This window comes from Pelophylax lessonae (genome assembly GCF_965119305.1).
Source record: "Pelophylax lessonae genome assembly, chromosome: 12".
Taxonomy (NCBI): Eukaryota; Metazoa; Chordata; class Amphibia; order Anura; family Ranidae; genus Pelophylax; species Pelophylax lessonae.
Genome location: NC_138779.1, coordinates 132,483,219 through 132,499,666, shown reverse-complemented (window position 1 = coordinate 132,499,666; position 16,448 = coordinate 132,483,219). Strand labels below are relative to the sequence as shown.

General features: G+C 48.6%; 1 protein-coding gene across 1 annotated transcript in view; it reads right to left on the bottom strand.

Moving 5' to 3' along the window:
• The window catches only part of KMT2A (lysine methyltransferase 2A), a 342,071-nt gene that overhangs the window by 135,258 nt on the left and 190,365 nt on the right, over nt 1-16,448 (bottom strand). The window contains exon 17 of the mRNA XM_082273407.1: nt 9,957-10,067. Coding sequence (XP_082129533.1) covers nt 9,957-10,067 — 111 coding nt within the window. The remainder of the gene's footprint in view (nt 1-9,956; nt 10,068-16,448) is intronic.

The window sequence follows — 16,448 nt, the reverse complement described above, 5'->3', positions numbered from 1 at the left end:
AGCCCTGGGTCAGTCAGGTATAACCCCTCTCACTGCCAGCATGCTTCAGTTTTGTAGAAAGCAGTATTTTTTTAAGAACAGATTAATACAGAGGCGTTGTACATGTGTTGCTTAATGAACTTCTTATACACCTTTTTTTCACCATTCATGAAGGGACAGATGTCAGTAATTTTGATATGTTTGAGATCCCCAAAAGCAGTCCATCTCAGTGGTGGGTAACAGAGCAAACAAAATGCTAACAGGCCCACTTAACATACAAAATAAAAATAGGGGTAGCCTGCAGCACAAAGAGCTGCCAAAAGGCCCTTACCCACAAAGCATGCACCAGAAGAGGCTTGAAAATCCACCTGATTAAACTTAGAAAACATTTGAACAAAAGAACCAGGTGGCAGCTTTGCAAACCAATTGCCTGAGGCACGGAAGTGCAAGAAGAACTCACAAACCCAGTAGAGCATGCCTTTACAGGAAAAGGTGGAAACTTGTCCCTAAGCCCATAAAGCTTGAATAAAGATTTGTCTGAGCTACTGAGAAGTGATGAAGTGAGAAGCAATATCCCCTATATAGGGATCATCAGGAATGACCAAAGCCCATACAGTATAAAAAATATTTAGTGAAGGGAAATATCCCTTCTGAAGCCAGACAGAAAGATGGAAGAATAATGTTCGGGTTGAGGAGAAGGACCTAAATGACCTGAGGAAATAAGGCTCTAGACTTCAATACTACCAAATTCTTAACACCAAATAGGATTCTTTACAGTACAATGCCACCAGTTCAGACACTTGAAGAGGCGATGGCAGCAAGAAATGCAACCTTGAGTGAAAAGTTGAAGATCCTTAACAGGCTTTTAAAGAAAAAAAAACAGTCTTTAAACTGCCAACAGAATAAAATTTAAATCCCGTTGGAGTTACAAGGAGCCACATGAAATACACAAAAAACAAACATATTGACCGAGAATGGCTGGCTAGCGGTCTTTGAAACAGTATTGGTTTGAGAAAGGAGCCAATATGAGTTCCAAAACACATTACCATAGCAACCAGCCTGCCCCAGATGTGACATCATATTCTGCCTTGTGTCCCACAGTGGCTCTTCTCACTTCCTGGAACATTGGACTTGGTTTTCTTACTGACTATTCACTGTTTGCTTTCACAAGCAGGTCCTCTTGTGGACAGCTTCCATCCAATGAGGCATGGCTGCAGATAAGCTCTTTCATTTTATATTTCTCAGAGTTTGCATTTGGCTTTCCAATCATAATAAACCCATTGATGCTGCACTTAGCTGGCACCCCCTTGTATTTCTTTTTTGTATTGCTGAACCTTGGCAGGCCCCAGAGGTCCTGAAACACTTCTAGGTGTAGGGACCATTCCCATAGGTCAAGACTGCTAGCTTACGTAGTCTGGCTGCCAAATGTTCACATCTGGTATAAGAACATGAACAAGGCTAGAAAGTGGAGCTTTGCCACAATAGAATCCTTTCTCCCTTTTTTTTCCTCAAGTAGATTTCTGGTTCCTCCCTAATTGATGTAAACACAATAGCATTGTCCGATTGGATTCTGACCAATGCTTTGACTACAGTGATGTCCAACCTGTGGTCCAAGATGGTTATAAATAAAGCACAACACAAAACTGTACACTTACTTAAAAATGTTGCCTTTTTTGGAATTTTTTGTAAAAATTAGTATACACTTCGTGAACAAACGCAGCTGAAGAAAAATGTGACAATGCCGCTTTACTGAACTTTTATCAATTTAATCTTCCCAAAGAAAAATCTCCCACTCTTCACAATCACGCCTTATTCATTTCATCAGTTTTCGGCAGCACCTATATTTGTGAGCAACTATTTTCAAGGATGAAGCACATGAAGGGCAAAATAAGAACTAAAATATCTGATGAGTACCTTGAGAATTCATTACATCCATCAAACCAGATATTGAGGTGTTATGTTTATCAAAAATAGTGACATATAACACACTAGTTTTAGGTTGCCCTATTTTACTTTTAGAATAATAAAAAAAAAAATTGAATTTTTGACTTACCGTAAAATCCATTTCTCTGATGTTCAATGACGGACACAGCGCTCCTCATCTTCTCGACTACGTAGGTTATACTGCCCCCCTACAGGAGTAGGACACTAGGCAGAAAAGAACTTGACAACGCCTATGGGGCAGTCGCAGGGGGGTATACTTCCACTCTCTGCTATAGATACTCAGTTTTGTTACAGGCAGTGTCAGAAGAGAAAAAACTCAACTCCATAGAGGGGTGGGTGCTGTGTCCGTCAATGATCATCAGAGAACCTCTGCACTTTCCTGTTGAGACGAGAGGCCAACAGATTCACCTCGGGAGTACTCCACCGGAGACACAGCTGATGAAACACCTCCGGATGAAGTGACCATTACCCCTGGTCCAACGCCTATCGACTGAGGTAATTCGCCTGACAATTTTCCACCCCTGCACAGCAGAGGTCTGGAACAAATCATTCTGCCCACCTTAGAATTTCAGTTACTTCCCAAGCCGCCAGAACACTTCTCGTTCCCCCTTGGTGATTGATATAGCCAACTGCCGTGGCATTATCCAATTGCATTCGTACCGGACACCCCTGGAGACAACATGTCCAATGATCTAGACAGGGTCTAATCTCTCTGAGTTCCAAGCACATTGATCGGTAGCTTGCACTCTTCCAGGGTCCAGACCCCCTGAGCACACTCTGTGTCAAGGATCTTTCCCCACCCGGACAGGCTGCCGTCCGTGGTGACAACCCTGCAGTACAGGGGAAGAAACAATTTGCCCTGACGTAGTGCCGGAGAACGAAGCCACCAAACCAGGGACCCCCTCATACTCCAGCTCAACAGGATCAGATTGTCTAGAGACTGAGGATTCTAGTTCCATTTCACCAGAATCTCTTTTTGCAGAGATCTCGCGGAACTGTGCAAACGGAACCGCCTGGAAGGTAGACACCATCAGGCCCAGTACCCGCATGCAAAACCGAAGAGATGACCGTCTGCTGGACAACAGAAGCTGAATTGCCTCCTGCAATTTCCTGCAAATGTTTCCAGTGGAAGAAGCACTCTGAGGCTGAGTCTAGAGTCAGATCCAGATAGTCCAGGCTTGTGAACGGAACCAGAGCAGAAGATTCAGAATCCAACCGAACTCCCTCAGAGTCCGCAGAGTAATCTCCAAGTTGTCCAACAGAGCAGTCGAAGACTCTTCTCGCAAAAGCAAATTGTCCAGATACCCCAGTACCACTATGCCCCGCTGACACAGCAATGTTAGCACCAGGGCCAACACTTTTGTGCAGACCCGAGGCGAGACCAAAGGGTAACGCCACAAGCTAATAATGCTCCTCACCCACGGCAAAGCGGAAGAATCACTGGTGGCCGACATTTAGTGGGATGTTTAGGTAGGCGTCCTTGATGTCGATGGAGGCGAGGAAATCCCCCTAATGTAAGGACGCCACCACCGTGCTAATGTATTCCATTTAGAACTTCCGTACCCGCACAAAGCAATTTAGCGCCTTGAGGTCCAGAATTGGATGCACCTGGCCCTCCTTCCTGGGAACTGTAAACAGGTTTGAGTAAAAACAATCACCCCTTGAAGTAACGAGTTGCACTGCCCCAAAGAGATCCCCTAAGCGATCTGGGGACAAGTGCAGGTTGGAAGGGAAGATATGATCAAAACTTGATCCTGTAGCCAGAGCGAATGACTTCGTGGACCCATCAGTCCTGATCAGGGAGATTCACAAATCCGGAAACCCGCAAAGATGTCCCCCCACCCCAGATACGGGTGAGGGCGGATGAAGCCTTGTCCACAGATCTGGCAGAATCCGCTCGTGGTTTGCCGGACCAGGTCCTCTTAGAACCCCCTGGCAGAGGCTGTGAAGGGCTTAGATCCCTTGTCTTGAGACCCTGAGGGACGAAAAGGCCTCTTGTGAGCCAAAAAGAAAGGCCCCCTACTGCAACAGGACTCCTTACCCTTGGAAGCCTGAGGAAGAAGAGTACTCTTTCCCCCCTGTGAGGCCTTTGATGAGGTCATCCAAGGAAGCTCCAAACAGGCGATCCCCCACAAATGGAAGATCGGATAAGGCCTTCTTAAAAGCCTGGTCCACAGACCAGCATTTCAGCCAGATAATACGCCGCAGGACCACTGCTGAGACAGATAGTCTAGAAGGGAGCCGCATCCAAAAAGGCGTCACAAACTGTAGCCCTTGGACCAACTGATCCACCAGCTTGGCAAAGGCAGGGAGGGAGCTGTTCCCCCTCCAGGTCCCGGTGTAAACATTTTGCCCACTCCGTCCTAGCTTGCGACACCAGGGCAATAGTAAATATCGGCCCAAGTGCGGAACCAGCCACATTGAACATATGGTGAGTCAAGTCCTCTGACCTCCAATCAGCCGGATATGAGAAGGCCGGGGACTCTTCAACTGGGATTACGTGGCTTTATTCAACCTAGAAACCGGGGAGTCCATTACAGGAGGAACCGTCCATTTTTTGAGGGGGGGGGGGGTCCTCATAGGGGTATCGGATTGCAAAACGCTTATTGATTGCAAAGGTGCGTTTCAGGCACCCCCACTGTTTTGTGACAATATTGTCAAAGACGACAGGAAAGGGGAACACCTTTTCCACTTGTGGGTGCCAAAGGTGACCCACGCCTCTGATGCTGCGTTAGTCACATCCTCCATCTTTAAGGTTTCCCACACTGATACAATCAGCGCATTCACTAGCACCTTTTAATACGCGGCTAGAGGAGCAGAGGAATCATCCTCACTATCTTAACACGCAGGGTGCGTGGACGCAGACCCCAAAGTGTAACTCGCATCGGTGGCAGCCGAATTACATTCTGGATCTGATGAGAGAGGAAGCAGTTGAAGGCGGGGGATGCTTTTTGCTAGCCCATTTGCCCAGGACCAAATCTACCTTGGGACACCAAGGACCGCCATCAGTGCAGTCAGTTGTTGGGACCCGGAGGGCCCGACAGCTTCTGAGAGGGGATCAGGTGGTGAAATATGCTCCAGGGACTCCACGAATGAAGAGGGGAACCCACACAAAAAAAGTGTATGGAGATGGGGGGCAAAGGGCTGCAGAAGACCACGAGAAAGGGGGGGGTACGCTGACAGGGAGGGGAGCCAGAGGGTGCGACCATCCCAGGGAGGGGCACACGTCCACCCCAAAACCCTCCAGAGATAGAGGGGGGACAGGTTCTTACCACACCTGGAACAGAGTGGGCACCGCTCCGTTGTAATGTAGGCGCTGTCGGCCAGGAGGAAACGCTGCAACTCAGGCCAAAGCCACTGCGTATGCGCCCTCGCGAGATGTTTATCTCGCAGTCCAGCCCCCGTCCAGTGGGGCTATATTGCGGCCAACCTAGCGCAGGGCTGCGGTCTGCCCGTGCTCCTGGAGCGTCTGAACCGTGGTTGACAGATAGAGTTGGACTGGAACTCGACCTTAACAGGAGATCGTCCAAATACCCAAGGATTGCAATCCCCTGCGCCCCCAATAGGGCCAGGACAGGAGCCAACACCTTGGTAAACACCCTTGGAGCCTAAGCGAGACCGAAAGGCAACGCCACAAACTGATAATGCTCCTCCGTGAATGCGAATCGGAGGTACCTCTGATGACCTTCGTAAATGGGGATTTGTAAATACGCATCCTTGAGGTCGATGGAAGCCAGGAAATCTCCCAGGCTCAGGGAGGCCACCACCGATCGCAGCAGGGATTCCATGCGTAACTTTTGAACCCGCACAAAGCGGTTCAGAAACTTTAAGTCCAGAATTGGACGCACCTTGCCCTACTTTCTGGGCACCGTGAACAGATTTGAGTAAAAACCCCGAAACCTGTCCCAATGTGGCACCGGCAAGGATCACCCCCTGGGCGAGGAGATCCTGAACCGCCCGTTGGAGATCTTGGAATCGATCCGGGGTTAAATTAAGATTTGAGGGAAAGAATCTGTCTGCTGGGCGCGATCGAAATTCGATCTTGTACCCTGACCGAATGAGTTCCTGAACCCATCTGTCCTTAATCTTGGCCAGCCAAGGTTTGGGAAAACAGCGCAGATGTCCCCCCACCCCTGAAATGGGTGAGGGCGCCCCTTCAGGTCGAGGCGGACTGGGCCCCCTTGGCATTGTGGGCAGCTTTAGGCTTTCCCGCCCAAGGCTTCATCTGGTCACCAGAGGCCTTGAAGGATTTGCCCTTGTCTTGTGCCTTGAAGGCACGAAAGGACCCCTGGTTAGGTTTAAAGGAAGAGCCCCGCTTACCGCGGAAAGACTTGCCCCTGGACACCTGGGGCAGCAGTGTGCTTTTACCCCCAGTGACCCCTTTAACCAATTCGTCCAGGGAGTCCCCAAAAAGGCGATTCCCTGCATAAGGGATGTCAGACACCGTCTTCTTGGAAGCCTGGTCGGCCGACCAGCTCTTTAACCACACGATGCGACGGATCGTCACTGCGACCGCAGATAAGCGGGAGACTAAAGGGGCCTCATCCAAGGCCGCGTCACACAGGTATAAAACAGCCTGAATAATTTGGTCCACCATCTCCAAAGTAGCAGAATCAGCCACAAAGGTGCGTCTTAGCACCTTAGTCCACTCCACCACAGCCTGAGAGACCATCACTGAGGCGAACACAGGCTTCATCAAGGAACCTGCCACCATATAGGAGTGGCGGGTAAGAGATTCCACCCGCCTATCCGCCAGGTCCCGGAACACCGGAGAATCCTCTGCGGGCATTAGAGTGGCTTTGTTTAACCTGGATACCGTGTGGTCCACCTTAGGGGACACAGTCCAGCGCGAATCCGTCGCAGACTCAAAGGGATAACAGTATTGAAACCGCTTAGGTACCACAAAATTGCGCTTTAAATTGCGCCATTGCTCGTTCACTGTTTCGTGAAACTCAGCGGGACAGGGAAACACCTGAACCGACTTCTGGGTTCTGCGGGTCCCAGAGGAAGACCGCTTACCCTGCGGGTGGGGCGCAGACATTGCAGCGTGTTCTCTGACCGACCCGGAGGGAGAATCCTCCACCTCCTCCTCCTCCCCATCCGACTGAGACCCCTCAGGGGGTACAATGTCCGTGGCAACCATATCCAGCTCCGAATCAGAAGATTGAGAAAACCTGGGCCTTTTCTTAGAAGCCCGCTCAGACATCAACAGATCCACTTTGGACGCTAAAGTCGCAAGTGCAGCAGTAAGTGAGACTATGGCAGAGGATTCAGGAGTATCTGAACCCTCCACCAGAGCTGGGGGGAATTTGCTATCCTGGGACTCCATAAAACACACTTAGAAATTTTATGGCGCTGGCCCTTTAAAACAGCGATAGCAGCGGTTCCCACCGCAAGGTACCGCAAGAGTGACTAGCCTGTGCTACTAAGCACTGTAGGATATAACTGCCAGCAGAGATAGAAAACCGAAAAAATAGCAGAAAAAGCCCCCCCAGAAGTGTATCTATACAATACCACGCTGCCAGCTCGATCTGAGTGCTTGGAGAAAGGAAATGAGGCAGAACATAGTTCTGAGCCACAAGAAAATGGTTGCCAATGTAAGTCTATGGGGGAGGCTCCAAGAAAATGGCAGCCGAGAACATGGGGAAAACACATTGCCCACACTAAAGATGGCACCCGAAAGGGCGCCAAGCCTTACAGAGAACATGGCTGCTGTCCTTACATGAGGCCAAACAGCCTGCCCACACCCGAAATGGCGGCCCGCGATTTTACACCGCTGCTGCCCCCACAAACATGTCTGTACCCCCAAAAACATTGCACAAGCAGCACAAGGGACACAGGGACCCCCGCAAACCCCCGACACCGCGGCAAGACCGCTACAGCGCCCCCGCAGGGACCGTGAGGGACACACGGGAACCATACAGACAGACATGAGGGGGATATCACAGACCCCAAATAGACTGCCATCCCCATAACAGAGGCCCCACAATACACCCCCCCAACAGAAAAAAGCCATAGACAAAGGGGTAGCATGGTACTCAACGTCCAGCGAAAAACGTGGGTGCCACTGTGACGGAAAGCCTCTCACTCCAGGTGGGGGTGCCGTCAGCCGAAAAGGACGCTAGCAACACGCGGTGTACCGCAGTTGAGACATCCTAGCGAAGTGGCCACTTTGCGGGTCGTTTGCGAGGCCTGAGCGTACGCATAGCCTGCTAAACGCTCAATGACGGGCTGGGATTCCGTAAGGCTCTAGTACAACCAGTCCGATTCCCAGCTCCGCAAACGCTGTAGTCTTCCGAAGTCTGACTAACTAAGCGCAGGAACAAATAAAAAGCTATCAGTGTAAAGAAAAATCACTTAGCGGAAATAAAAATTAAGAAGAAAAGGCTGAGACTGCAGCCCCTGCCAAGGGAAGCCTGCCTACTCCTAACTAGGCAAAAGAAAAACTGAATTGGGAATGCTGCTAGCAGGGGGGTATTGGACCAGAGGGACAGCCCCCTATAGGTGTGTCTATGCAAAGTATGAATGTTTCTAACAAAATCTTCTGCCTAGCTTACTCCTGTGGATAAGACCAATACCCAGTAGTGAAGACTGTATGAGTGGGCAGCGACTGTCAGAGGACGTAAGAGAAATACATTTCGTCTCCAAATACGGAAATGTTTCTTCACCGTGACAGCTGGGAAAATGTGGAATAGACTCCCTCCAGGAGGTGGTTCTGGCTAGCTCACAAGATTGCTTTAAAAAAGGCCTAGATTCTTTCCTGGGTGTACTTAAAGAGGAAGTAAACCCTCCTCTGACACTTGTACCTATAGGTAAGCCTATGATAAGGCTTACCTATAGGTACTGTAAATATCTCCTAAACATGTACCGTTTAGGAGATATTTACCTTACATGCAGCCAGTGACGTCACTGGCGCATGCGCTCTGAAGGAACGGCCGCTCGTGCCGTTCCTTCAGAGCCCTGTGCCGTGACCGTCGGCTCCCGCGTGTGTGCGGGAGTGACGTCACCGCGGCTCCGGCCAATCAGATGGCCGGATGCCACGATCCCGGAAGACGGGCGACATGGAGGTAAGCGAGCGGCACGGCGGGGGCTCGTTCTAAGGTAAGTATTTGATAATGAGCTAGTATGCGATGCATACTAGCTCATTATGTCTTTCTCTTTCAGGATGAAAAGAAAAAAAACATTTTTTTTTCGGTTTACAACCTCTTTAATATAAGTGGGTACTAATATTTATAGGTAAAGTTGATCCAGGGAATATCCGATTGCCTCTCGGGGGATCAGGAAGGAATTTCTTTCCCCTGCTGTAGCAAATTGTATCATGCTTTGCTGGGATTTTTTCGCTTTCCTCTGGATCAACTGCGGGTATAGGATTGTGTATATGGGATTGTACGGTTGGGTTTTCATTACTGTTTTTTTTATTGGTTGAGCCAGATGGACTTGTGTCTTTTTACAACCTGACTAACTATGTAACCTGTGGCTAATTCCAAGTGTTGCACTACTTGGCAAAGGGAACACCCATAGCAGAACCAATTGCAGAAAACAGCATTACAGGCCATCCCTGCATCTTCCACCAGGCAGGGTCGGGAATGGGTACCCAAAACCGAGCTGAGGACTCACCCATTCCAGAAGCTGCATGAAGAGTAGAAGAATAATAGAAGGAACATCTTGGAATAGATCACAGAGAGAGAGAGATAGAAAGAAAACCTCCATATAAGGTGGTAAACTTCTCTTAGTAGAGAGAAGAGATCCATCACCTAAGAATACGAAAGGTTATCTGGGAGTGCGAGGGATTATTTAGCGGATGTTCCAGAAGTTTTTTTTTTGCCAGTGTCACCTGAAGGTAACTGCATTTAGCCCAGATGTAAAGATTAAATAAGTCTTTGCCCTTTACATTGGCACCAGGAAAATGTGATGCCAGGTAAGTACTGGCTGACAGGTTGCATAAAAAAAACCAGTTAATGCAACTAAAGAAAAAAATGTAAGTATTCTGATATGCAGGGTAATTACACAGGCAACCCCCTAGAAACACTCACCTTTGTAAAAAAGGATCTTACAACACTGTTTGCCTTCTTCAGCTCTGGCTGGCCCCCATCTGCATTCATAGCAGCCTGGATAATTCTGACAATGTCATCACTAAGTTCCAACTGTGAAAGGATTTAGAAGGTATGTAAACAGTATGCCACAATTTGATCATATTTTTTCCTGCTTTAAAAAAACTATGTATGTATTTTCTTCTATATTCATTATTGACTATGCCATTGTTACCGCATGCAATACAGCATTCCAAAGCTAAACCAACCTTATAATGAATAAACATCTTCCTAAACTGTGGATAAAAAACTGGATTTTTGTCTTACCGTAAAATACTTTTCTCGGATGTTCATTGATGGACACAGCTCCATATCTTCTTTGACCCTTGGGTTATGCTGCTCTCCATAGGAGTATGACTAGGCGGAAAAAATCTGACTACGCCCCTAGAGCAGTCCTAGGGGGAGTTCTAGGGGGTATATTTCCCACTTCCTGCTATAGGACTTCAGTTGGTAACAAGCAGTGTCAGAAGAATACATAACCCAACACAACAGAGGGATGGGTGCTGTGTCCATCAATGAACATCAGAGAAAAGGATTTTGTGGTAATGAAAAAAATCCGGTTTTCTCTTTCGTTCATTGACGGAAAAAGCTCCATATCTTCTTTCAACCTTTGGATGTACCAAAGCAGTTTCAATAAGAGGGGTGAGAAAAAAAACACAGCAATGCACATATATCCCAATACGGCTAAACATAGCCAACCAGGTAAGCCAGGAGCTCAACCAAGAACAACTGTAGGTTACAACCAACCAGAGAAAAGAAAAAATACACCCTCAAGAGGCAGAAACTTCTGCAATGACAGCCTGCAAAACTTTGCGGCCGAATGCAGCATACACAGATGCAAGTACATCCACCTTGCAAAATTTTGTGAATGTATGCACAGACGACCATGCCCAGGAGGCACTAAGTGCCTTTGTAGAATGCGCCTTAACAGGGTAAGGAGGATCCTGACCCTTAATGGAATAGGCCCACACCACGTCTGCCTGATTCCTCTGGAAATAGTCCCAGCAGATGTGGCGTGCCCCTTACGAGATTCATCCGTAAGAACAAACAAAGAATCCGATTTCCGAATCGACTCAGTCGCCGCCAGGTACACCCTGATTGCCCAAACCGTAGCCAGGGAATGTAAAGCAATTTCTTTAGGATGTTTCAGCTTCGGGCACAAGTAAGGCAACACAATGTCTTCATCCAAGTGGAAACCAGAGGTGACCTTAGGAAGGAACGACTGACAGGGACGCAGCACCACTTTGTCCCTGTGAACCACCAGGTAAAGTGACTGTCAGGACAACGCAACCAGCTTTGACACCCGAAGTAATAGCCATCAGGAAGGCCACCTTCTGTGACAGAGTAAGCAGAGGAAGTTCACAAATATTTTCAAAAGGCGGTCTTTGAAAAACATACAGTTCCAGATTGAGGTCCCACGGAGGTACCAGTGACCTTACCGGAGGAGCCAAGTGACAAACCCCCTGGACGAAGGTATGAACCAAGGAATTTGCAGTCAACAGCCGTTGGAAAGACATAACATAAACATAGGCGCATAGGTCATACTATAGGTTCGAGTCCGTATAATTTTACAGTTGTTGGATATGGATGAAGGATAAAGTCCACTGGTTAGGGCAGCCCTCAAGGAACTAAAGCCAAAGGTTCCACACACTGCAGATAAAAGACAAAAATAGAGGCGCCTCTAAATGTAGACTGTAAATAAATTTATTAAACCAAAAAGAATGCACTCACATCTGTAAGCATATTCACGCAATAAAAACCCATTCCGATGTTCGAGATGAGTGGGGTGATGGACGTTATCCCCGATCTGTAGAGCTATTCCGCTGGCGTGGAGACCTCTTAGATCTAAGAGGTCTCCACTCGTGTCCATCACCCCACTCATCTCGAACATCGGAATGGGTTTTTATTGCGTGAATATGCTTACAGATGTGAGTGCATTCTTTTTGGTTTAATAAATTTATTTACAGTCTACATTTAGAGGCGCCTCTATTTTTGTCTTTTATCAGCCGTTGGAAAGAAATTGTCAAGGTGGAATTCTGGCCCTTGAAGGTGTCCAGCGCCAAACGCTGATCTACACCCTGTTGTAGAAACTCCAGCAGCCTGGCTCCAACGTCTCTCGACTGAGGTAGTCCACCTGGCAATTTTCCACTCCTGGAATGCGGGCAGCAGAGAGGGCCAGAACATATCATTCTGCCCACCTTAGAATGCCCGCCACTCGGCCACTTGAGAGATGCCGGTAGAGGGGGGACTCCTCAGGAGGCTCTGAGCTCCGCGGCCCGCTCTCTCGATTTTTCATATAATGTTATTGTAGTAAGATTATACGCTCTTCCTTGTGTTTTTCTGTCTCATGAGTTGCTGCATGTTCGTCTACTGTTTTTAGACGCTAGCTAATGTGTTTGATTGTAATGTATGTTATGCCCTTCCCTTTTTTTTTTCAATAAACCTTGAATTTGCAAAAAAAAGAATGCCCGCTACTTTTCTGGCCGCCAGGGCACTTTTAATGCCCCCTTGATGAGTGACATATGCCACAGCCGTGGCATTGTCCGATTAAATCCTTACCAAGCACCCCTGCAGACGATCCGTCCACAGGGACAGGCAAAGCCTGATCACTCACTCCCGAGTCCAAACCCCTTGAGCTGAATCTGTGCCCAAGACACCTCCCCACTCAGACAGGCTGGCGTCCGTGGAAACCACCGTCCATTACAGGGGGAGAAAGGACTTCCCCTGTCCAAGCGTCGGGGACGGAGCAATCAAATTAAGGATCTCCTCGCACCCCGGCTCAACAGGATCAAAGTTTGTAGAAATTGAGGATTCTTGTCCCATTTGGCAAGAATCTCCTTTTGCAAAAGCCTGGTATGGAACTGAGCAAACAGAACCGCCTCGAAGGTGGAGACCCTCAAGCCCAGTACTTGCATGCAAGTTCTGAGAGACAACTGACGGTTGGACAACAGGAGCCGAATCGCATGCTGCAACTTCAGCAGTTTCGCCTCTGGAAGGAACACCCTAGCTGAGGCTGAATCCAAAGTCAGGCCTAGGTAGTCCAGGTTGTTGGACAGGGCCAGAGCTGAGTTTTGAAAATTCAGAGTTCACACAGTGATGTCCAGATCGTCTTGTAAGACAGACGGAGACTCTGCTCGCAGAAGGAGATCATCCAGGTACCCCAGTATCGCAATCCCCCTCTGCCTGAGCAAGGCTAACATCGGGGACAACACTTTTGGAACACCCGAGGAGCTGAGGAGAGACCAAATGGGAACGCCACGAATTTATAATGCTCCTCTCCCACGGCAAAGCGAAGAAAATGCTGGTGCCCGACATACATTGGAATATGAAGGTAAGCGTTCTTGATATCAAGGCCAGAAAATCCCCTTGATGAAGAGATGCCACCACCGTGCGGATGGACTCCATCCAAAATTTCTGAATCCGCACAAAGCAATTCAGGGACTTATGGTCCAAGATCGGACGGACCTTGCCTTCCTTTCTGGGAACAGTAAACAGATTTGAATAAAATCCCCTAAAACGTTCCAACTTTCGAACCAGCACAATTACTCCCTGTGATAGCAGATCCCGCATCGCCCCGTAAAGGCACTGCAGCCAATCCGGAGACAGGCGCAAGTTGGAAGGAAAGAACCTTGCCTGAGGCAAAGAGCGAAATTCGATCTTGTAACTGGACCGAATCAAATCGTGACCCACTTGTCTTGAATGAAGGAGATCCAAAGGTCTGGAAAGAAGCAAAGACATCCCCCCACCCCAGATACGGGTGAGGGTGCCCCTTTAGGCAGAGGGGGGGGGCTTGTCTGCAGAACCAATGGAACCCGCTTTTGACTTACCAGCCCAGGGCCTCTTGGAACCTCCCGCAAAGTTACGGGTGGATTTTTGTCCCTTGTCCTGCAAGTTTGCGGGACGAAAGGGCCGTTTGTTAGCCGAGAAGAAAGGACCACGTTTACGACGAGGCTCTTTGCTCTTGGCAACCTGTGGAAGCAGAGTACTCTTACCTCCTATAAGACCTTTAATGATTTCTTCCAAAGAAGCCCTGAACTGGCAATCTCCTACAAAAGGGAGATCAGTCAACACCTTTTTAGAAGCCTGGTCCGCAGACCAGTATTTTAGCCAAATCATGCCACGAAAGGGTCACAGCTGTCACACTCAGCAGGCTAAAGGGGCCATATCTAGAGAGGCATCACAGCTATACTGCAAACCCTGTATCAATTGATCCACCAGCTCAAGAGGATGTTGACCCCCTTTCAAATGCTGATGCAGAAGCTTAGCCCATTCAGTTACGGTCGGGGAGACCAAGGTGATGACAAACACCAGCCTCAAAATTGAACCTGCCACGGTGTTAAAGTATCGGACCAGAGCCTCAGCTCTCTTGTCCGCAGGGTCTTTAAAAGGCGGGGAATCCTCCCTAGGAAGAAGCGTGGCTTTCCTCAATCTGGAAACCTGAGAATCCACCACCGGTGGAATTGTCAGTTTCTTCAGAAGGGACTCTTCAAAGGGATACCTTCTAGCGAAACGCTTAGGTATATCAATCAGGCGTTTCAGGGATCCCCACTGACTTACAACAATCTTGTCCAAATAGGCAGGAAAGGGTGAACACCTTAGTCACCTTGGATGGTCTGCCGGTACCAAATTGCACCGATGCAGCATTAGCTGTGTCCTACAATTTTAAAGTTTCACGCACTGATACTATTCAGTGCCTCCACAAGCGTTTCATGAGCGGCTGTAGTGGAAAAGGATTCATACTCACTGTCAGAGCACTCAGGGTGCGTGGACGCAGACCCGGTGGGTTGACTCGCGTCAGAATCTGGAGGCGGCAGAGGAGACAGGTGAGAGCTGGGGGTACTTCTTGCTAGGCCACTTTTGAAAGGCCATATCAACTTTAGACGCAAGTGACTGCAGGACCGCCGTCATGGCCGCCAGGGCAGACTGAGACCCAGGAGGGTCCTGCAGCTTCTGAGAGTGGGTCAGGGGGTGACACATGCTCCAGGGCCTCCATGGTTAATCCGAAGGCTGCCCGCAATATGAGAAAAAAATTGCAGTAAAAAAAAAACCCTCACCACGGCAGCGGTACTACTACAAGTCCCAGCGCTGCTAAAGCAGAAAGAGGGAGCTGTAAAGCCGCAGGGACTCAACCCCACCAACTTAGGGAAGGATGCAGAGTGTCAAGCTGCTTGCCATGCGGCGATCACAGAGAAGGCGGGAGCGTCGTCACTGTCACTAGAGGTCCACCGCCTCAGTACCGCTCCACAGACTACAAGAAAATGGCCGCTGCATTGATTTCAATGGGAAACTCCGAAAACGTGGCCTAGGACTACACAAACATGGCTGCTGAAGCTGTAGAACAGCCATCCCCAAAAAAATGGAGGCGTGGCACCCAGGACCCCCAACGGTCCTCCAGGTACTTGCAGTCCGCTGAGGGGCCCAACAGGGACCCCCACCCTGACAGTGCCATATAAAATTTTACTGTGAGGCGCCAGCGGGCGCCAGAGTGGGAATACCATAAAGATCTAGGATATCTAGATCTAGGACATCCAGCGCGTCGCTGATTCCGGCTGTTGATTGTAGTTCTCACAGGAACAGAAAAATAAAAGAAAAAAAAGATTTAATTAAAAAGGGGGGAAAAAATGCAAGGACCAAGTCCTTAATCCTGACTAGGCAGTAAAAACTGCAGTCCTATAGCAGGAAGTGGGAAGTATACTCCCCTAGGACTGCCCTAGGGGCGTAGTCAAATTTGTTCCCACCTAGTCAAACTCCTAAGGAGAGCAACATAACCCAAGGGTCACAGAAGATATGGAGCTGAGTCCGTCAATGAACGAAAGAAGAAATTGAATTTTTGTCTTACCGTAAAATCTTTTTCTCTGATGTTCATTGACGGACACCGTTCCAGAATCTTCTTGACCATTGGGTTATGCTGCCCCCTACAGGAGTAGGACTCTATGCAGGAAAAAGTTTTGCCGCAGGAGGTCCCAGGAGGTATACTCCCATTTTTTACGGTAAGACAAAAATCCAATTTTCTCTTTCGGTCATTGACTGACACAGCTCCAGAATCTTCTTGACCATTGGGACATCCCAAAGCAGTGTCAAACATTAGGGGTGGGAAAAAAACAGCAGAAAAAATTCCCAAAAGGCTAAACCTGGCCAACAAGGTAACACGGAGCTCAACCAGGAACAACTGAAGCTCACCTGAAAACAATACACCTTCAAAGAGGACCGGGTCAGGTCAAACAGCGACCTGCAAAACCTTGCGGCAAAGGCAGCATCCGCAGATGCCAGTACATCCATCGTATAAAATTTTGTGAAAGTGTGCACAGACAACCAGGTGACCACCGTGCAAACCTGCACCACGGATGGCGGGAGGCCCAGGAGGCACTAAGCACAGTGTAGAATGCGCCTTAACAGGGAAAGGAGGAACCTGACCCTTGAGTGAATAGGCCTGCA